The sequence below is a fragment of the Elephas maximus genome, chromosome 5 (genome assembly GCF_024166365.1).
Source record: "Elephas maximus indicus isolate mEleMax1 chromosome 5, mEleMax1 primary haplotype, whole genome shotgun sequence".
NCBI classification, from domain to species: Eukaryota; Metazoa; Chordata; class Mammalia; order Proboscidea; family Elephantidae; genus Elephas; species Elephas maximus.
The window spans coordinates 52,632,567-52,656,776 of record NC_064823.1 but is presented as its reverse complement, the minus strand read 5'-3'; the positions used below and the strand labels follow the sequence as shown (position 1 = coordinate 52,656,776).

Below are 24,210 nucleotides of genomic sequence, written 5' to 3'. Positions count from 1 at the left end.
ATCCTTAATGCCTTTCTCTTCATTATAATAAAAATGCCTAAACACCTAAACACACAGTGGTATTTAAAAAACCTCACCACAGATGTGGCATGAGGCATTGACTGACTCATCAGAACAGATGTCTTCTGTTTTGCCACCTGTGTGTGTGTTGAATCCTGGAGAGACCTGGGGGTTTCATGGGACGGACCAGGATGACTGTGGTGAAAGGCACTTAGGGAAGGAGTGGGCTCAGGGCAGCAGCTATTTATCAGTGCTACTGAAGCATTTCAATATTTTAACAGCTTATCAGCCAAGTGATAGCCTTAATAAAAGTTCATTTATAATAATAGGTAGTACTGGAATCATGACGTTTAGAAATTTAGAGGTTCTAACCCAGTGGTACAAGGGTTTAGAAATTCTCCCAGATTTTGCAAAGATGCCTCAGGTTTGCTAACTAATCTTAAAAGTAAGCACTATTAGTTCTTGGAAAAAGTATAGCCAGAATGCTCCTTAGAAGCCAGGATGGTGAAACTTCATCTTGCTTACTTTGGACATATTATCAGAAGGGACTAATCCCTAGAGAAGGACATAGTGCTTGGTAAAGCAGGGGATTAAGGAAAGGCAGGAAGACTCCCAACAAGATGGACTGACTCAGTGTCTGCAACACTGAGCTCAAGCATAGGAGCGGTTGAGAAGATGGTGCAGCATGGGGCAACGTTGTATGTAGGTCACTATGAGTCGGAACTGACTTGACGGCACCTTTTTTTAACAAGAACAAGTATTTCTAATCTAGTTACCATTGGAAAAACTGAGGAGGGAGAAAGTTAATATTTTTTGTGTTCCCCATACATCATAATTTTATTATCTCAGTAATCCTCTAAGAAATTTGGTACCATAATTCCTGTTTTAAAAGTTTCTAACAAAGTTTTTTAAAGCCAACTTTATTAAGGTATATTTTGCATAGAAATGTACAGCCATTTTAAGTGTACAGCTTGCTACGTTTTGGCAGATATATACACTCATGTAACTGACACAGCAATCAAACCATAGAACATTTCTATCACCCCAGTAAGTTCCTTTGGGCTCTTCCCCTGGCAATGCCCCTCTATCCTGTGCTCCAGGAAGCATCTGATTACTTTCTTGGTGTTTTATATAAATGGAGTCATAAGGTACACACTCTGCTACGTCTAACTTCTTTTGTGCAGCATAATACATATTGTTTTTGAGATCACACATTTTGTTGTTACCAGTAGCTTGTTCCCTTTTATTGCTGAATTGTATTCCATCGTATGACACCCCATAATTTGTTTATTCATTGCTTACAACTTTTGGCTATTATGAATAGAGCTACTATGAGAATTTGGTTATAGATCTTTGCATGTCCAGGGCATATATTTTAATTTCTCTTAGGTAAATACATAGAAGTAGAAATGCTGGGTCATATGTTAAGTGTACATTTAACTTTTTAAGAAACAACCAAATTGTCTTCCAAATGGTTGTACAATTTTACATTTCCACTAGCAATATATGAGAGATCTAGTTACTCAATATCCCCACCAACGCTTCATATTATTGGCCTTATAATTTTAACCACTGTGGTAGCTCACTGTGATTTTTAATTTGCAATTTCCTGATGAGCAAATGATATCGAGTGTGTTTTCTTGTGTTCAAATCTTTTCCCCATTTTTTTAGTTGATTGACTTCTTAGTTTTAAGTTTTGAGTTCCTTACATATTCTAGGTAAAATTCATTTGTCAGATATGTGTACTGTAAAAATGGTCTTCTGTTCTTTAGCTTGCATTTTGTTTGAAAAGACTATCCTTTCCCCATTGAATTATAATGACACCGTTGTCAAAAATCAATTGAACATATATGCATGTGGATATAGAAAGAAAAACATATAGCTACGTACTTCTGGGCACTATATTTTGTTCCACTGATTAAATTGTGTTCTTCGGTTAATACTATGCTGTCTCAATTACTATAACTTTATAGTAAGTCTTTAAATCAAGTAGTGAGCCCTTTAATATTATGCTTTTTTTCTTTTTTAATGTTTTAGCTATTCTAGTCCTTTACTGTTTTTTTTGGTCCTTTACATTTCTGTATAAATTTTAGAATAAGCTTATCAATTTCTACAAAAAGTAAAACTGGTTCTACATTGGAATTGGGATGAAATATGGATCAATTTGAGTAGAACAGACATTATAATTAATAATATTATGTCTTCTAATTGATGGCCTGGTGTTCTTTAATTTCTCTCAGAAGTTTGGCAGTTTTAAGTGGGCCTGTATTGCACATATTTAAAAATTATTTCTAGGTATTTTATATTTTTGACATTATTCTAAATGATATTTTTGCATTTTTTAATTTCTTTTTTTTTTACTAGTAAAAGATATCAGTTGATTGTAACAATCTTGTATCCTGCAAACTTTACAAACTCACTTTTTAATTCTAGCAGCTTTGTTTTGTAGATTTCACAAGATTTACTCAATGCATGATCTTGTCATCTTCCTTTCCAATCTATATGTCTTTTATTCCATTTTCTTGAATTACTGCATTGACTAGAATCCCCCAGAACAATATTGAATAGAAGAGGTGAGACCAAATATGCTTACCTCATTTTCAATTTTAGAGGCAAAGCATTTAGTTTCTGACCATTAATGCATTAAGTTACCTATAAGTTTTTCATAAATGTCCTTCATCAGATGGAGAAAGTTCCCTTTTACTCATAGTTTGCTGAGAGTATTTTTTTAGTCATAAATCAGTATTGCCTTTTGTCAAATGCTTTTTCTACATCTATTGAGATAAAGATATGGTTTTATATTAATTTATTATATTAATGTGTCGAATTACAATGACTGATTTTCAAATGTTTGACAGGCTTGAGTTCCTAGGATAAATCTCACTCACCATGTTTTTATATTGCTGGATTTTATCTGGTAATATTTATTTAATGATTTTGGTGACTATGTTCATGAGAACTATAAGCCTATAGTTTTTTTTTTTTCTTTCTTTCTTGTGATGTCTTTGCCTGGTTTTGTTATCAAGGTAATACTGACCTCAGGCAACTGGTTGTGAAGTACCCATCCTCATTGTCATTTCTGAGTCTATTTTTATTGACTAGTTTTTCTCATGGTTATGATCCACAATTCACTTCTTTGGAACATGTATATAATTTTAGATTATATGATGGATGTTTCAAATTTTATGTTGTTGAGTTGCTTTTATGTTGTATTTTGTCTTTATCAAAGATTATTAGTCTTTGTTTGAAGGATTGTCAAAAGTTTTGTGAATCAGCTTAATTCCTTCAGAACTAGTTTTTATGCTGTGTAAGGGCTTTACTCTAGGGATTAGTGTTACCACTACGGAGTAGCCCTTCAAGGTGATCAATGGGAATTTCTCTATATGACTGGTCAGATGTCTTATGTCTCTCTGCCATATATGAAATCTAGGAGATCTTAGCTTACAGCTCCCCGTTCGTTTTTGGTGTAACCTCACAGAGTTGCGCACAGCTTAATATCCCATAATCAACAGGTGCAAAGGGACCTGTATACAGGTTTTCTGAGGTCTTTCTCTGAACAGCTCCCTTATTTCTGGTACTCTACTCCACAAATCCCAGCCACCTTAGCCTCCTTGCTCCAATCTATGTCTTTTCAACTCAGTGTGACTGCCAAGTTCTGTTTGTGAATCTCCCTCTGTGCAGCTGCCCTGGAACGTACCAAAGTCCAGGCAAACATAGGCCTCCCTGTTTTTATTTCTCTCTTCTCATGGATCACATCCAACTCTGCCTGTTATCTACTGCCTGGAAAAATTGTTTGAAATGTCTTCTTCAAATTTTTTGGTTATTTATAGTGAGATGGTAAGTCAGGTCTATGTTTTTCAATCATGACCAGGATTGTAATGCTTTCATTCCTTTTTATAGATAAGCAAATTGAGGCTGAAAGAGACTAAGTAGTATAATTATGAATAAAAGACATTTGGGCATAGGCTGAAATCCAAGCTCTTTCTGCTTACTAGTTGTGTGACCTTGGAAAAGTTACTTAATTTTCAGTGTTGGTTTCCACATCATTAAAATGGAGATGATGATGACAGAAATTATCTCTTTACATTATTGTGATGATTAACTGATATGATGCCTGAAAAGTTTTTAACACAGTGCCTTGCACATAATAATTATTGGATGACAGTTAGGACTAGTGATAGTGTCCGTGACCACTTTGGTAGAACAACTGACTTCAATTTAGGAAAGTAGTATTGATGGTAAGGTTAGATATCTTTGCATTGTTTATTAAAATGTACTTTTTCTTTCGAAAATATGCAGAACAGAAAGCAGATATATTCAGACTCCTAGGACAAAGCCCCTGGAAACAAGGACAGGTATACTCATTTAGTGGAACATGGGAAGTTCTGTTTGTATTTGTGGGGCTATTTGAAAAGAAAGATTTGTGGATAGTCCACTACAAATTCTCAGTATGGAATATCTATTGTTGAATTAATCACACTAATGGATGTCTTTAATAATAGACAATAACAGTTTCATAAGATTGAAACTATAGTCATTCAAAACACACCTTATTAAGAACATACCCAGTTTTCTTTTAGAGACCAGAAAATCTTAAATGACCACAAGTAGGGCTCAACAGAGAAAACCAGGGCAAAGCTAGTGTGTTCATTGTTGAAGTTTCAACCATGTCCTAAGCTGGTCCTCATGCACTTAAATATGGCAAGTAAACAAGAAGTAAAACACATATTAGCCAGCCAGATGCAATGGAATATTCCAGCTCAGCAAAAGGAATTTAGAAGTCCTCCTCTGCTATTGGATCACAACCAGTGTGTCAAACAACAACATGCATTTATTTTCCGATGAAAACAGTGCCAGTTAATTAGCTCTTGTTTATGTTTTTACTATTGATAGACTTAAATTATATTCATGTTGTCATGCATTACAAATGCATAGAAACTTTTGCCTTTCATCTGAATACAGCCTTTCCTTTTCTGCAATGACATTTGGACTGTGTATCAGAGTAAAAAACTCATCATAAACCAGTCATAAAAAAATAGATCATCTAAACCAGATAATTGAAAAACATGTGATTAATAATAATTTTGGCTTGAAAACAAAAGACTCAATTTCAACAGCAGTTGATTTATCAAAATGCAGACATTACCTTTGAGATTGATGCTACAAAATGCTATGACTATCTCTGCAGATTCCTCAATCCTTTTATCATTTTGACTTTTTAAAAGTGTTAGCGCTATAGTTATTGAAAATGTGTTCTTTATGAGTTTCATGATCATTAAAAAGCTTTCCCTCTCCCTGATTCTTGTAAACTCTCTTCTAACAATGTTTTTGAAAGGTAGAGGAGATGATTTTTCTAGAAGTCAGGATAACATATCGATGTAGGAATTTAAATCGCAGACAAGTGTGTTTTTCTGCAGTACATCCTGTAAACAAAGCTTCTGCTGAAGATCGTTGCAAAGTATTCTAGAGGCGTTTGAATATTTTCCTTCTGAAGACAAAGGCTCAATGCTTGACATGCTTCAGCCATAGTTTCACCTGTTTAAAGACTTTTTTTTTTTTAGGTTGGAAGTAAGCATGGACAAAGCAGCCCTAAAGTGAAAATGTATGTAGAGGAAATCCCTGCCCTTTTCTATCTCGCTGTGCTTTTCCTTTTTTTTTTTTTTTTTTTCTATTCCCCGTCCTTCTTATTAAAGAAACAAAGAAATGCCACTTGAGATACTGATATACTTGCTTAATGTCTTTGATTGGAAATAGTCCAAACATCAGGAAGCTAAAACCAAATGATTATTTACATAACTGCTAACAAAATAAAAAATTTAAAAGGCGGTTTTGAATACCCCATTCTATCTCTACTATACTGCCCTTGCGTTGCTAAAATAAGTGAGCATCAAACTCAGCTTCGGTAATCAGGAAAATTGAAGAACTGCCACTGGCATGCTTACTAGTTCTTAAGCTTTCCACAGAGCCTCAGCCAAAGTGACATGTTGATCCTATGTGTCCCGAAAGTGGTCAAGGTTGATCAGTCAGCTCTGAATGGAAGAATTTGCCCCTAATGAAGTGGCAGCTATATGCATATGGTATATTTAGGAAAGTGATGCAGTGAAAATATCACAAGTAGTATTGGTGAAGTGTTGGTTTTTACAAACAGAAGATTTAGCAATGATGGGTAGAATAAATTATTACATTTCTAAAAAGAAATAAAAAATGCACAGAGATAGTATCAACCAAGTGGATTAATGAGAACTCGATCCTGTTATCCTCTTAATGAATGCACTACAGCATGTTGCAAATGTCCTTTCATCCTTGTCACATAGTGTGAATTACAAATAGAAAGAACAAAGAAATGGTAAACCGGCTCCTCCAGAACTGAGTCTGATACACGAATCCTTTGTCCGTTTCTCGCCTACGACAGATGCCTTTCATTAGTGAATTCCAGGGACTCACAATCCAACAATCAATCAGAAAAACATTCGTAATTATGAGAAGACAATGCCATTTACATTTTCACAGTCCCATGATGATATTTTTAGTTGCCCCAAGCAACAGACCTTTAGTTGTATCCCACTAGTGATAACGTGCAGTAATTATTTATTATAAGTAACATGAAAATATGAATAAAATGTATGTACAAAGTGGCATGGCATGAATTCTACGTAATATTTAAAAATACACTTGCAAATTGTCCCTGCATTAAAATAGTGGAAATCAATAAATACAAACATTAGGTAATAGAAGAACACCAAGAAAGTAGAAAAGTCTCCACAGATGAAAACCGTAGGTTCTTGAAACTTTAAACTCAAGATAAGTTCATGCCTTCCGTGGGCTCGTCTCCCTTGATTGTTGGGTGAACTGCTTCACAAATGCCTTTCCTAAAATTTGCTCTCCTAGGGACGCTTCTATAAAATGTAGCAGTGTGCTTCTTTCCATCTCAAAGGACAGGATGGGTGCAGGATTCTTTTTGAGTCTATCAAATTAAGGTGTGTCATCGAACATCATTTTACTGGGATAGGCAGCTGGTGCAGACTGGCCAGCAGGTTCGGAGATTGCACAGGGCTTTCTCCCTTTCTACCCCGGGACATAGAATCTGAAGACTCAGCCTGTGAACAAAAGAAAAAAATGTTCAGGTTCCAAGAAAGTGAACAAGTACAGATGCTCAAGGAGATCTTTTTTTTTGGTGGGAAAAGTTAGTGATTAGCTGAATTACTTCCATCCAGTAGAGTGACTAGACATGAAGCATTGGTGGTTCAGTGGTAGAATTCTTGCCTTCCATGTGGGAGACCCATGTTTGATTCCCGGTCAATGTACCTCCATTTGTCAGTGGAGCCTTGTGTCTTGCTATGATGCTGAACAGGTTTCAGTGGAGTTTCCAGACTAAGATGGGCTAGGAAGAAAGGCCTGGTGATCTACATCTGAATAGCAGCCAGTGAAAATCCTATGGATCACAATGGTCCAATCCATAACCTATCATGGGGATGGTACAGGAGCAGGCAGCATTTCATTCTGTTATGCATGGGGTTGCCATGTGACTCCACAGCAGCTAACGGAGCGACTTGAATGTCCCACAGGCACTTCAAACTCAACATGTCTAAAACAAAAACCACTATATTGTCTGCCACACTTGTCCTCCCTCATCCCATAATCTCAATCTTTGCTGTTAGCTCCATCATCCACATAGGCACCCAGGCTAGGAGTACAGATATCATCTAGATTCCTATTCTTCCTCCCTCCCCACTGCCCACATCCAATCACTCATCACATCTCAAGAATTTGATCTTCCGGACATTCCTCTATTCTACCCCTTCAACTCTGTCTTCACTGTACATGCAGCCCTAATTTAAGTCCTTGTCATTTTCCTATGGGATATCACTATACCCTTTTGACTTCTGTGCTCCCAATCGTTCTCCTCCTGAATTAGTTTTCCACATTAAACACAGGATGATGCATCTCAAGCACAAGTCTAATCATATTCCTCTTTTCATTAAAATCCTTAACTCTATCACTAATTGGATACAGTTCAATGTCTATTGCTTGGGATGATAGTGTGAATTATTAATAAATTATTTGGTAACTTTCATGCTTTGCTGCTGTGTACTCATCAGGGAGAAAAATGAATAGGCAGCTCTCCACTTCACCATCACAAGAAAGATAGCTAGGTCTTTGGGTTTTCTTGTTTGCCGTGCAAAAAAAAAAAAAAAATCTATCTGTATTTGTCCATAAAAGGCTAGGGGATAGAAGCTTGTGTGTTTTAAGAGGGAAATGAAGAGTGGCCCAGCCTGGCAGGGTTGGATGTTGTGGTGCTGCTAATGGCTGTGATGGTGGCTTGCTAGAATCTGGGAAGAGGATGATATGGTGGCAGGAGGGCAGTTATAGAAGTGGAGATCCGTAGCCTGATCTTTCAGGGCACTGTTGGAGGTGACAGGATCTCCAGTAGAGAATGGCTACATGGTTGCCTTACTTGAGAGAAAGCTAGACATGGCTGCCATAGCCTGGAGGTAGTAGCCACAGATTCCTTATCAAGCCTTAGTCTGTGGAAAGGACTCTAGAGAGGGGTATCTCTAAAGTCCTCTCAGAGCCTCTGTACCAACAAATGGTCTAGCACCTGCCAGAGGATGGTGTAATAGAAGGATCATGAGGATTATAGTGGCAGGTGTGGACCCTGCCCTTTCCTCAGTTTTTCAACTAATTTCCTCTGCATATTTTATATCCTTAGTTTATTCTTCTCAGAAAAAGAAATGATGGATTTCATTCTATCATTGTGGGGTTCTTTATCACTTGCCATGGCAAACAACGACTCCCAAGATCTAGTGCCCTCTAACTCTTCAGCATCGTCTCCTAGCCCTCCTTGCACTGAACTTTATCCTCTAGGCTAGCACTTCTCAAGCTATCTGGGGTGAAGTACCAGGTTGATTTTTAAACTTCTAATTAGTTATCAACTGATATTTTTGGAAAATAATAAAATGAATTGAATGCTGCAGTAGTCTCAGATTGCTATAAGAATTTTTAAATGCTTATACTCAGTTTCTGTACTCATGTCATTGTGGAACAGTATCAAGCTGTTTATTGACCTAGCACCAGTTGTACATTGCACAGATCTAGGCTATTCAGCTATTGATAATGTCTTTCACACACTGTACAGGTTCTCACTTTTTTGCATTTGCTCATGCTGTTTCCTTTGTCTAGAAAACCCTTCCTCTCTTCTCCTAGGTCTTTTCTTTTTTTTTTTTTTTTTCCTTATCCTTGATATCTAAGCTTGAATACCATCTCTTCTAAGAAATTTGCCACAAAACTTTGGGATACCATACTTATCTTTGTATACTACTATCTTATTCACCATATTATCCTAACATTATCATTTGTATGTGCATTTCTCTTCACTTTTATAAGCTCCTTGAGGACAGCAACCATGTCATATTCTCCTTCCACCTGGCTCAGTACATAGCAAGGTCTCAATCCCTTTTGATTCAACTGAGTTCTGTGGGTGAGTTTCCAAGTGAAGCTAAGAGTTGGCAGCATAGTTCACTAAGCAAACAGCCTGGACTTGTGTGACTAGGATAAGCCTCCTGATTACTACTGTATTAATCATTTTGTCAAAGATCAGTGATGTATACAAGAACAAGCTGTAGCTTTCATCAGGCTGTATTCCATATCAGCAATCTTTCTGAGGAGATGGATCTTGCCTCAGTAATAAATTTTTCCTTAGTTGAAAGTTTCATTTTACATGTCTATACCAATATCTGTATTTTTGGTTTCAAAACCAAACCTGTTGCTCTTGAGTCGATTCCAACTCATAGCAACCCTACAGGACAAAGTAGAATTGCCCCATAGAGCTTCCAAGGAGCTCCTGGTGGTTTTGAACTGCAGACATTTTGGTTAACAGCCATAGCATTTAACCACCACACCACTAGGGTTTCCTCATACTGTTATAATACCTCTAAATTTCAGTCTGTTGGTTTCAATTGTGATGATATACGACTTGATGGTCACTGAGTTCCCTCACAACCTTAAAATTTTCATAAATTTATGATTGTTGCAGTGAATAAATCATTATTTTAATAATAAAGTATCATGACAGATTTCTTTAAGAATAGTGGCAATACTTTCTAAACAAAGAATCATAATGGCCTTAGGAGAAAAGACATTTTACCCCAGTTTTATAGATGTGGAAGGCAGTGCAAAGTATTATTAAGAAATGTGCTCACCATTAAGCACTTATGCTCATCAAAAGACTTCACCAAGAGGATAAAAAGACAACTTACAGACAGGGGGAAAAAAAATGGCCATGACATATCCAGCAAAGGTCTAATCTCTAAAATCAATAAGAAAATCAATCACCTCTACAACAAAAAGGCAAATAATCTAATTAAAAAATGGGCTAAGGATATGGACAGACACTTCACCAAAGAAAACATTCAGGAGGCTAAAAGACATGATCACTAGCCATTAAAAAAAAACCAGGAGAGAAATGCAAATAAAAACTGCAATAAGATACCATCTCACCTCAACATTACTGGCAAGAATTAAAAAAAAAAAACAAAACAGAAAATAACAAATGTTGGAGAGGCTGTAGTGAGATTGGAACTCTTACATGCTGCTAGTGGGACTGCAAAATGGCACAACCATTTTGGAAAACAATATGGCAGTTCCTTAAAAAGCTAGAAATAGAAATACCATACAACCCAGCAATCTCACTCCTAGGAATATATCCTAGAGAAATAAGAGCCTAGACATATGCACACCCATGCTCCTTGCAGCATTATTCACAATAGCAAAAAGATAGAACAACCTAAGTGCCCATCAACAGATGAATAGACAAACTATGGTACATATATGTACAAAGGAACACTATGCAATGATTAAGAACAAAGATGAATCTGTGAAACATCTCACAACATGGATGACTCCAGAGGGCACTATACTGAGTGAAATAAGTCAATCACGAAAGGAAAAATACCGTATGTCACCACTATTATAAGAACTCAAGAAAAGGTTTATACACAGAAAGAAACAATCTTTGATGGTTACGATGGAGGAGAGGGGTGGGGAGGGAAAAACACTAACTAGACAATAGATAAGAGGTAATTTTGGTGAAAGGTAAGACAGTACAGAATACTGGGGAAGTCAGCACAACTTAACAAGGCAAAGTCGCAGAAGCTCCATAACCACCTCCAAAATTCCTGAGGGACCGAGTTACGAGGCTGAGGGCTGGAGATAATAGCCTCAGGGAATATCTAGCTCAACTGGCATAACATAGTTTATAAAGAAAATGTTCTACATTTTACTTTGGTGAGTAGTGTCTGGGGCCTTAAAAGCTGGTGAGTGGCTACTGGTCCCACCCCCTCTGGAGCAAGGGAGAATGAAGAAAACCAAAGACACAAAGAAGAGATTAGTCCAAAGGACTAATGAACCACTACTACCACAGCTTCCACCAGTCTGAGTCCAGCACAACTAGATGGTGCCAGGCTACCACCACTGACTGCTTTGACAGGGGTCACAATAGAGAGTTCTGGACAGAGATGGAGAAAAATGTAGAACACAATTCTAACTCACAAAAAAGACCAGACTTAATGGCCTGACAGAGACTGGAGAAACCCTGAGAACATAACCCCAGGACACCCTTTTAATTCAGTACTGAAGTCACTCTTGAGGTTCACCCTTCAGCCAAAGATTAGACAGGCCTATAAAACAAACAATAACACACATAGTTCAACCATGTAAAAACCATGTAGATGAGACTAAATTGTCACACCAGGCCAAAAGCAAAGATGATAAGGCACGAAGGGACAGGAAAGCTGGAAGCATGGAAATGAGGAAGCCAAGCTCAAGAACAGGAGAGTGTTGATGAAGCACAGTAAAAATTAATAAAATAAAAAAACAAAACAAAAAAAGAATTGTGTTCAGGGTCATGGACTAGGATCAGAAAATAAACCTCCTTTACCCATGATGTTTTCCTTTTAGTTTCTATTATTTTATTTTGAAATGTAAGGAAAATTATTGAAAAACATGTTCAGCTCTTCTGGAGGATGCTTTTAGATTATCAGGGCACCATTTTGAAAATTACAGAAGGATGGTGAATTGCATCTAGGAATAAAATAGATATGACTAACTTTCCACATTGCTGAGGATCTATGGGATGGGACTTTCCTACAAGCTTCTGGGCTTTACAGCCCTTCATTGGCCTGAAACTCCCTTCACACCTCAGCCCTTCATGTGAACTCAGAACAGAGGAGAGATGAGGAGAGGGTAAGACCTACAGGTGAGGGAGCAAGCAGGTTGCAGCAGTGCCCCTCCCTGACTACAGCATGTTATTTAAAAAAATTATCTCGAGAATTACTTTTACTAGTTGCATAATGTCATTGATTGAATGCAGTATAATTTATTTTATCATTTCTTTACTGTTGGACATTTATACTGTTTCCAGATGTTTGCTATCATTTTAAAAATATTACTATTTAATCACATTTCAAATAATTTCCTTAGGAACATTTCTGAAAGTGAAATTACTAGGTGACAGATGTGAATATTTTAAGTGTCTTAGGGAGTACTAATAAACTGCTTTTCAGAAAGATTGATACAATTTATACTTTTAAATGCAGCATACGAATGTATTTGCATTACTAATACCATTAAAAAATTAGAAAAAAAAATTAAGGGAATAGGTTTATAAAAAAACGAAAAACCCCATTGGGTTGATTCTGAGTCATAGCAACCCTACAGGACAGAGTAGAACTGCCCTATAGGGTTTCCGGTGAGTGGCTGGTAGATTCGAACTGCCTACCTCTTTGGTTAACAGCCATAGCTTTTAACCACTGTGCCACCAGGGCTCCAAGTGAATAGATATGTTAAATTTTTTTGGACTTAATTTACATTTTTAGTTACTACTAATGTAGGAACTCTTCTATAATTTTATATTACCATTTCTAGTTCCTCTTCTACAAATTGCCTATTCATGGTCTTTCTCCTTTTTCTGCTGTTTTGCAATATAAAATTCTTTGTATATTCAGGATATTAGTTAATTGCTCTCAAATTTATGACAATCATTTTTCCAATTTGTTTTTATGTATTATATAATTTTATCTACCATATTTTTTATGTTTGCAAGTTTTAAGCCTTGATATTGTAGAATTCTGATGTTTTCTATTGGATTTTCATATATTAATTTAGTTTTGAAAATTTACAGAGTTGATAAAGCATTGCTGATTTTTCTTCTACTGTCTCCTTTTTTACATTTAGTTCTTTATACATCTTATCCCCCACATAGGTTTAAATACTTTCTGTCTACCCCCATAACACCCCCACACTTATCATTAACCACTTTGTTTCAGATTATTTATTGGCATCAATAAGAAAGGAATGTGCTTTTTGCCTGCTTCACATTTTTGCCTAGAAACTTTGGCCTTATCAGTTGTATGTAACAGCAAATCAGTTCCTTTAACTGTGTCGTCATCGTCATTCCTATCATAAGATAATTAATCTATAATTATATTTATACATTTATAATTTAAAAAGAACACATTTACATTGTAAATGAGCACTAGTATGTATAGAAATGCATATAGCCAATATATCCCCCATTTTTTATTCTACTGACCTTCAAAACTCATGGTAAGCTAATTTAACACAAAGAAGTATTTTGAGGGTGGTACTGGCTAATATCTGGAACCAAAGTAAATTATAAAGGGAACATTTAAGCCAAGATAATCTTTTTCTTATTCTTAAAAAATTATGATCTCTAAATCTAACAATACACTTACAAAGAAAGGATAATATTTTTGAAACCCTTATCAATCATCCTTTTGTTGATATAAAAGTAACAGACTTTACGATTAGTTTGAATGTATGAAGTAGCATCAATTATGACCATATTGTGTTTTAATTTTTTTTGAATTATTTTCTTATTTCTTATGTGTGATTTCAGGCTCCCACTAGACGAAGTTTTCCAGAGAACAAGTATCATATAAGTATTTTGGAATTTCCTCCACCCTGCTAAATCAAGCATCTCTTAAGAGCATCTCCAAGCTCCACCTGATACTTTGTAAATACAATACTCTACACATAATAGATTATCAATATATGAAGGAGGAAGAATTAAATATAGCTAGGTTCTTATTTTGAAATGGTAATTTTTAACATAGGTCATCGTTTCTATGTTAGTGTTGGCTGTTGGATAAATTCTCAGATCTCTCATCTTCTTTCTCCAACTCGTCTTGTTCTGGTGAATACATTTCTATTATTCTGAATCTCTGAGTTAATATCTGATTCTAACTGACAGCCTACAACGTAATTCACTGGTTACTAAATTAGAAGCAGAGTGATTGCTAATAGAAATCTGTGAAAGAAAAAAGTAAGACAAATAGTAGAATTGATAGATGCCAACTTGTTTCTTCCCATTACTTTCTGATCTTTATTCTTCAGAACATCATTATGTAGAGCAACAGGAGTTATTTATTTACTCTGCAAATCAAAAGACATGGAATCAGAGGCTAGGTATATTGGTATATTTTAAAAAGTACCAAGATTGAAAGGAATAAACACCCTTTTATGAAGCGTGTTTGGGTTAGCACTACTCCTTGATTCCTATGTACCTTTTCTTTTTTTCCAGCTGAAGACTGTCACTCTCCAAGGTAGACAAAGGCTACTAAAATGTGGACATTTTTATAATCGAGAAAGTTTTCCTTTTCTAGCCACAGGGTCCCAAAGAAACCGTAAACCAATACAGGATTGTCTTTAGCAAAACAAAACAAAACAAACCTGTTGCCACAGTCAGTTCCGACTCACAGCGACCCTACACGGAAGCTTTTTTACACACTAACTTTTTATACCCCCTGACTCCATGCTCAGCTTCTCAAACCTTGCACTAGCAAGTGTCCATTTAAAGGAATGGACAAAAGGCCAGATTCCTCTCATTCTAATCCACCCCCAATTGCTGTCTAGAGAGAAACGCAATTCTGATATTGATGAATGTGTCTGGATAGCACTCCTCTGTCTCCGTCTCCTGTTAAAACCCTGCCGTCTCCTGTTACTGGATGGAAAAACATGGTTGACATCACTTATTTACTAGTAGTTGGCAGTAGGCATAGGTAGTTGACACAACAGTATGATTCCTCACCCTGGGTGTTTTATCCAGAAAGGCTACCATTGTGGTCAGGCCAATTCTGGACATGCTATTGTTGTTAGTTGCTATTGAGTCAATTTCGACTAATAGTGACCTCTTGTGATAGAGTAGAACTGCCACCTAGAGTTTCCTAGGCTGTAATCTTTATCAGAGTAGATTACCAGGTCTTTTATGGAGGTTTTTGGTTAGCATCTGAGAGTTGAGCCACCAGGGTTCATTATCCTGGATATATATGTATACATATATGGAAACCCTGGTGATGTAGTGGTTAAGAGTGGTTAAAAGGTCGGCAGTTTGAATCCACCAGGCACTCCTTGGAAACCTTATGGGGCAGTTTTACTTTGTCTTATAGGGTTGCTATTAGTTGGAATCGATTTGAGAGTAAAGGGTTTGTTTTGTTTCTATATATATATGTATATATGTTTATGTGTATGTGTGTGTGTGTGTGTATATATATATATATATTTTTATTGTAGACAAAGGGTAGATTTTCCTGCAGGCTCTGTTAAGCGTTAGACACCAATTGCCAGGGCACTTAATCAATGCTTCTTGTGACAAGTAAGACAAAGTCAGTAGAAAATCTCCTTAGCCATTTCTCGGAAAGATAAAGGCAATCCTGTATTGAACTGGGAGGGTTGATTCCAGCAGCTCTGGAATTGGCCTGAACAGTTTTACTTAAGAATTGTACCTATATTGCACTGAGCCCTGGTCAAGGCATAGACTGTAGTGAATAATTGTATTGCTTGTAGCCATAGGTTTGAGGAGTTCCAATTGTTTATTGATTAACAGTGAGATTGATGATTTCCACCTGGTATCTCTGAGGCTCCTGGGGGGCTCTGCCATCGGGGCTCTTATATAGCAAGAATACACCTATGTGACCAGCAAGATTTAAGGAACCCTGGCAGAGAATGCATTTTGAGTTCCTTTGTTTGAGGTGTTTTGTGCTCATGTTGGTGGTTCCTGTTTGAGACAAAGTGTGTCTTCGAATGGTCCTTATAGAGGGAGGGCAATTGAAGCTCCCACTTGGCCTCTCTGGGCCCTGTGTGCTGAGACAGCCTTCGGCTGTGATGCACATCCTTGCTTCAATGCTGCTGCTCTATTGTGTCCTTCCCCTCCAGTAAGGTACAAATTTGCAGGAATTTTGGGTCTTGTGAGTCTTCTTTAGCAACAGAATTCTATTTAACTGTCACTGTTAGTGTATACTGACCCTGGTAAAGGCAAGCAGACAGCATTTAAAAGAAAATACTATCAACAGACAGAAAGAGTGAACCGTGCCATTCCTTAGGTATGCAGGGCAACTAGAAGAATCTCTTCTGCGGCCCTCAAAGCATTCATTTTCTTTCTTTTTATTTCTGGCAACACTTCTTACAGTTTGCTTTAACAAATAGACAATGACAGGTTCACTGACACAAACCATTAACTTTTCAGCTTATAAAAGTCTTTAAAAATAATCTAAGCTGCAGCAGTCTAATGAAACAGATATTAATGAGTAGCTCAGTGAATGAAATTAGGGAACTTACATATTTATTGCCCAGGTGTGGGAAGGATTCATCAGGCTGTCAGTTCTTGGTTTTTCCGTGTGCAGAATGCTCACCTAAGAACAGAAGACATGTTTTGATCTATATGCTCAGAGAGTGAGTTAAGATGAAAAGAAAGTTTCTTGGCTCTTTTTTGTTTTTCAAGGAAAGTTCAATTTCCCTGTAAGAATATCATTAGAGGCACAATTTCTCTCTTAGTGTCACCTGGAAATTGTTTGCCAAGATTTATGAGAGTTTTTTTCAGCCACTGTCCCTTTTCACTCTGGCAGAGGGGGGTGTGAGTTGGGAGATGATCACAAGAGAGGCACCCCGTGGCATGAGTTATTGATTTTTGCCTGTTACATGAGCTGGCTCTGCTGAAGCAAACCTGTATTACATGTTTAAAATGCCATTTAATCAGGAAGGCATTTTTGGGTTCTTGCATTTAAGTAATTCAGTGCGAGTTTTGTGAAAATGAAATTATAGGCCAATAAAAAAATTTATTATTTTTTTTTTTATAAACACTGGTGACATAAAGGACAGCAGAAGGGGCATTACTTAAACTTCCAGAGTTAACCCACTCTTCAATTTGAAGATAAGTATTAACCTAGGATGATGAGGAGCTGAGAGACCCCCAACATATTCTACATGCCCGTGGATCCATGACTAATATTGCCATCCCCTGTTTAGTGGTTAAGAGCTATGCCTTCTAACCAAAAGGCCAGCTGTTCGAATCCACCAGGCACTCTTTGGGAACACTATGGGGCAGTTCTACTCTGTCCCATAAGGTCTCTATGAGTCGAAATTGACTCGAGGGCAACGGGTTTGGTTTTTTTGGTTTTGGTGTCTTTGGGATATCAACATGAGTCACATGATAGAAAAGCAGTAAGGGTCAATGACTCCAGCACTGAAAACATCACTTTGCTCCATCCTTTATCTGCCAGCATAGGAAACCTGTCTTCTGGGGACTCTGTGATGCCACCATTACCTGCATTCTCATGGCCATAATCAATAGCCAGATGCCAAATGTATAGAGACCAAAGCTTATTAGTGGTTGGGGTGGGAGGAGGGAGGGGGAGAGAGGGAGTCTTGTTTAGGAAGCAGTGAGTTTCTGTTCATGGTGATGGGAAATTTGGCAACGAGTATCAATGATGGTTACACAACATGATTAACGTAGTTGGTGCCACTAAATCATACAAGTGAAAAGACATTAAATTGTGCTAAAAAAAAAAAATTTTTTTATATATATTTTTACAACAATTTAAAAAATTAAAATATTAAATAGTTAACAGTAAAAAAGAAAACAGTGCCAGAGACCTACAGGGAGAGTAGGCCCGGCATTCTCTTCAGGAGCCTGTTGGGTTTGGTGCCCCAAGAAATGCCCAGCACAGTGCAAAATCCCACACACCCTTATCCTAGCCGGCCCTTTCTCACTACTAAGTGCTTTGTGAAAGGCATTTCACCTGTTTCGAACCTGTGGCTATGAAGTACAGGAGTGAGAAGCAAACAAAATTACACGTTTATTGAGCCCCTACTGTCTGCCAGAAGTCATGGAAAGCAAACCATGTGAAAATCATTACAGTTCTTAATAGATCTCTTCAAGGTCTGCCTCACGGAGAATAGAAAATGTCAGAAAGATTCAATAATCATAAGATTCCAATGGCAGCTATAATAATTATATCTATGGTAAAAGCAAACTGCATACACATATATCTAGAGGAAATAAAAACAACTGGAAGGAAATATACCAAATGTCAATAGTGGTTGTACCAGGATTGTGTTTCATGGGTAAATATTAATTCTTTTCTAGTCTTTGTTTTTTTTTTTGATTCTCCATTACGCATGTGATCAACTATTAAAATGGTAATTTCAGCTATGAAGAGATATTACAAGACAGAATATATTTGTTAATTGGTCAAATTAATAAGAAGTTAAGAGGAGAGAAATATCATTTACAGCTGGGAGAGTCAATGAGGCTTTGGAATAATGCAGAAATGAGCCAAATATTGAAGGGCTGAGAAGACAGAAAATGAATCTATATATATGGCTTTGTAAATCTTCTGTGGATGTTTTGCTCTTTTCACTTTTGTTCATTTCTTAACATTAATGAAATTTTATATGTAAAAAAAATAAAAAGTGAATAATTTAATGAATATTTGCTATATGCTAATAATATACTAGTAGTGAGTAACTACCATAATATACTAATGACTGTTAGTATACTAATAATATAGCAATTAGTAATGAGCAATTACCATAATGGCTAGGAGACAGAGAGAGTGACAAATGAATTCAAGGCACCAACTCCTCCTTCAAAGGAGCTTGAGTTCAGCAAGACGAGACATGAGATGAATGAAGTCTGGGGAATATGCTATTATTAAGTAGTTCAAAAACTGAGAGTAACACAGTTTAACAATCAGCAAAGGGCTTGGATAGACATTTCTCCAAGGAAGATAAACAAATGCCCAAGAAATACATGAAAAGGTGGTCCACATCGTTAGTGATCATGGAAATGCAAATCAAAACTACAAAGAGATAATACTTCACACCACTAACATGGTTAGAATCAAAACGTCAGATAATAACAAGCTTTGGTGAGGATGTAGAGAAATCAGAGCTCTCCTACGCTGCTGGTGGGAAAATAAAATGTGCAGCCACTTTGAAAAAGTCTGGCAATTCCTCAGACAATTGTTGTCAGGTGCCAGTGAGTCGGTTCCAACTCATAGCAACCCTATTTACAACAGAACAAAACACTGCCTGGTTCTTGGCCATCCTCACAATCATTGCTGTGTTTGAGCACATCGTTGCCACTACTATGTCAATCCATCTCTTTGAGGGTCTTCCTCTTTTTCAGTGACTCTCTGCCTTATTGATCATAGTGTCCTTCTGCAGGGACCGGTCCCTCCTGATAACATGCCCAAAGCACGTGAGATTTTCACCAACTTTGCTTCCGAGGAGCACTCTGGCAGTACTTCTACCAAGACAGATTTGTTCATTTTTCTGGCAGTCCATGGTATATTCTTTGCCAAAACCATGTTTTAAAGGTATCAATTCTTCAGTCTTCCTTATTCATCGACCAGCTTTTGCATGCATATGAGGGGATTGAACATATCATGGCTTGTGTCAGGCACACCTTAATCCTCAGAGTGACATCTTTGCTTTTTAACACTTTAACAAGGTCTGTTGCAGCAGATTTGCCCAATGCAATATGTCATTTGATTTCTTGACCTCTGCTTCCATGGGCCTTAAATATGGATCCAAGTAAAATGAAATTCTAGACAACTTAAATCTTTTATCCATTTATCATGACTTTGCTTATTGGTTCAGTTGTGCGGATTTTTTTTTTTTTTTATGTTGAGATGTAATCCATACTGAAGGTTGTAGTCTTTGACCTTCATCAGTAAGTGCTTCAAGTCCTCTTCCTTTTCAGCAAGCAAGGTTGTGTCATCTGCATATCACAGGTTATTAATGAGTCTACCTCCAAATCTGATGCCCTATTCTTCTTTATATAGCCCAGTTTCTCAGATTATTTGCTCAGCATACAGATTGAATAAGCATGGTAAAAGGATACAACCCTGACACACACTTTTCCTGATTTTAAACCATGCAGTATCCCCTCATTCTGTTCGAATGACTGCCTCTTGGTCTATGTATAGGTTCCTATGAACACAACAAAGTGTTCTGGAATTCCAGTTCTTCACAATGTTATCCATAATTTGTTGTGCTTCACACATTTGAATGGCTTTGCATAGTCAATAAACCACAGATAAACGTCTTTCAGGTATTCTCTGCTGTCAGCCAGGATCCATCTAATATCAGCAATGATATCCCTTGTTCCATGTCCTCTTCTGAATCGGGCTTAAATTTATGGCAGTTCTTGCAACCATTTTTGAATTATCTTCAGTAAAATTTTACTTGCTTATGATATTAATGATATTGCTCTGTAATTTCCACATTCTGTTGGGCCACCTTTCTTTGAAATGGGCACAAATACGGATTTTTTTTCAGTTGGTTGGCCAGGTAGCTGTCTTCCAAGTTTCTTGGCATAAATGAGTGAGCACCTCCAGGGCTGTATAAATTTGTTGCATCTCAACTGGTATTCCGTCAATCCCTGGAGCCTTGTTTTTCACCAGTGCCTTCAGTGCAGCTTGGACTTCTTACTTCAGTACCATCAGTGCTCGATCATATGCTGCCTCCTGAAATGGTTAAACATCTACCAATTCTTTTTTTTTTTCTTTTTGGTACAATAACTCTGTATATTCCTTCTATCTTCTTTTGATGCTTCCTACATGGTTCAGTATTTTCCCCAAAGAATACTTCAACATTGAAACTAAAGGCTTGAATTTTTTCCTCAGTTCTTTCAGTTTGAGAAGTGCCAAGTGTATTCTTTTCTTCTGGTTTCTAACTCCATGTCTTTGCACATTTCACTATAATACTTAACTTTGTCTTCTCAAGCTGTCCTTTGGAATCTTCTGTTCAGCTCTTTTACTTCATCATTTCTTCCTTTTGCTTTAGCTACTCTATGTTCAAGAGAAAGCTTCAGAGTCTCTTCTGACATCCATTTTGGTCTTTTCTTCCTTTCCTGTCTTTTTATAACCTTTCACTTTCTTCATATATGATGTCCTTGACGTTATCTCACAACCTGTCTTGTCTTCAGTCATTAGTGTTCACTGCATCAAATCTCTTCTGGAGATGGTCTCCAAATTCAGGGGGGATATACTCAAGGTTGTATTTTGGTACTTGTGAACTTATCTTAATTTTCTTCAGCTTCAACTTGAATATGAGCAATTGATGGTCTGTTCTGCAGTCGGCCCCTGGCCTTCTTCTGACTGAAGATATTGAACTTTTTGGTCATCTCTTTCCACAGATGTACGCAATTTGATTCCTGTGCCTCCCATTGGGTGAGGTCCCTGTGTATAGTCACTGTTTATGCTGTTGAAAAAATGTGTTTGCAATGAATAAGTCGCTGGTCTTGGAAAATTCTATCATGTGATCTCCAGTGTCTTTTCTATCACCAAGGCTATATTTTCCAAGTACGGATCCTTCTTTTATTTCCAACTTTCTCATTCTTATCATCAGTAACTATCAATGCATCTTGATTGCATATTTGATCAATTTCAGACTGAAGAAATTGGTAAATATTTTCAATTTCCTCATTCTTGGCCTTAGTGGTTGGTGTGCAAATTTGAATAATAGTCATATTAACTGGTCTTCCTTGTAGGCATGTATGTATATTATCCTATCATTGACAGAGTTGTATTTCAGGAAAGATCTTGAAATGTTGTTTCAATGATGAATGAAGTGCCATTCCTCTTCAATTTGTCATTCCTAGTATAATAGACCATAAGATTGTCTAACTCAAAATGGCCAATACCAGTCAATTTCAGCTCACTAATGCCTAGAATATAGACCTTTCTGTATTCCATTTCATTTTTGATAACTTCTAATTTTCCTAGATTTATACTTCCTACATTCTATGTTCTGATTATTAATGGATGTTTGCAGCTCTTTCTTCTCATTTTAAGTCATGCCACATCGAAGGTCCTGAAAGCTTTACTCCATCCATGCCATTAAGGTCGATTCTACTTTGAGGAAGCAGCTCTTCCCCAGTTGTATTTTGAGTGCCTTCCAACCTGAGGGGCACTATATCAGACAATGTTCCCCTGCTATTCATAAAATTTTCACTGGCCAATTTATTTCAGAAGTAGACCGCCAGGTCCTTCCTCCTAGTCCATCTTAGTTTGGAAGCTCTGCTGAAATATTTGTCCACCATGGGTGACCCTGATGGTATTTGAAATACTGGCAACATAGCTTCCAACATCACAGAAACACACAATCCAGCACAATATGACACACTGACAGATACATGGTGGAGAGCAACCATATGTTACAGCATTTCCACTTTAGGCATATAAGCCCTGGAAAAATGAAAACATACATCTGCACAAAATCTTGCATACAAATGTTTATAGTAGCATTATTCATAATAGTCAAAAGTTAGAAACAATCTAAATGTCTCTCTGAATGGATAAATTAAATATGGTATATCCATATGGTGAAATATCACTCAGCCACAAAAAAGGAATGAAGTACAGATACATGCAACAATTCTGATGAACCTTGAAAACATTATGCTAAGTGAAATAAGCCATTCACAAAAGATTCCATTTATATGAAAATCCCAAATCAGGAAATCTATAGGGACAGAAATTATTAGCGGCTGTTTAAGGATGGGAGAGGAGAAAGAGGGCGAGGGGGTGGGTATGGAATTTCTTTTTAAGGTGATGAAAATGTTCTAAAATTGAGTGTGGTGTTTGTTTCACATATCTGTAAATGTGCTAAAAACCATGGCATTGTGCACTTTAAATGGGTGAATTATATGGGACGTGAATTATATCTTAACAAAGCAATTAAAGAAAAACTGAGAAAGAGAAGGCTGGCACATTATGGAAGGCCTTGTATACACACTAAGGTATCTGAACTTTTTCTTAGGTAATTTTTTTTTTTTTTTAATAGGAAGGTATTAGAGGTTTTTAAACAAAGGAATATAGTGAATTCCCACCTGTTCTTTTCTTTCTTGAATTGATTCAAAATCATGTAATGCTTTGAAATGTTGTTCTATGATACAGTGTCTTCTTTCTTCTCTGGAGTTATGTATTCTTTAATTGAAGTAGTTTTTTTCATAATTCTTATATATTGAAAATGAGATAATTTATATGAACTCTCTGACATGTGACGTGAGAATCATGTTTGAAACACATCATGTCACATGAATATTTTGTAGTCAATCATGGTGATGTTTAATTTGGCAAGATTTCTTACTAATGCCCAGAGGAATATCATATGCTTTCATAAAGACTCCTTCATCTGCCACATTTGTTGCTCTTTTTTTTTTCCTGAAGTTACATTCTTGTCATACCCAATAGGATTTTTCCTTTTTACATTGAAGATGGCTCCAAATTTAAAGAAATGAATTTTGAACATTTAGAGGCTATGATTTCAGGAGAAGAGCCCTATTTGAGAGAGAACGTGTTCCAAGGAAGGAATGAGCGTGCAGAAATGAAACAGGTGACCTAATCAAAGGAAGAGGAATTGGAGACTGGCACTTTCTTACCAGAAGGAGGCCAGGGCTCCAACCATGGTTCACTGAGGCTTTTATAAACCCAGGAAACTTGCCAACCCCTGGCATTTTTCCTCAAGATGGTTGTTGCACAGTTCTGTTTCCTTGGAAACATTATTTATTGACCACTAAAATTGCACAGTTTATTTTATGATATAAACCCAGAGTTTTTGAATTGAGGGACTGACCAATCCAAAAAGTTTTATGGCCACTGAAGCTCACATTTCATTTTATTAGCCACTTATGCACGTTAGTTAATATCATATTTCTTAGACTTTGAAGCAAACATGATAACAACATAACGATCATCAATTATGAGTAGTTCATATTCCGACATGTGTTCTATCCCATTACTTTCTCTATTTCTAAAATTTCTAAAAATGTATGTATATAGGAGAAGAAAAATTAGGTGAAAGCTCTGAACTTATATCAAGCAACCTAATCATTTCAGGAGCCCTGGT

General features: G+C 36.8%; 1 protein-coding gene across 1 annotated transcript in view; it reads right to left on the bottom strand.

Annotated features, from left to right (window-relative positions):
* Positions 1 to 896: 896 nt before the first annotated feature.
* EMCN (endomucin) overlaps positions 897 to 24,210 on the bottom strand; it is a 139,907-nt gene continuing 116,593 nt past the window's right edge. The window contains exons 8-9 of the mRNA XM_049885633.1: positions 16,633 to 16,706; positions 897 to 7,097 (exon numbers count right to left, since the gene is read on the bottom strand). Coding sequence (XP_049741590.1) covers positions 16,672 to 16,706 — 35 coding nt within the window. The 3' untranslated portion in view covers positions 897 to 7,097; positions 16,633 to 16,671. The remainder of the gene's footprint in view (positions 7,098 to 16,632; positions 16,707 to 24,210) is intronic.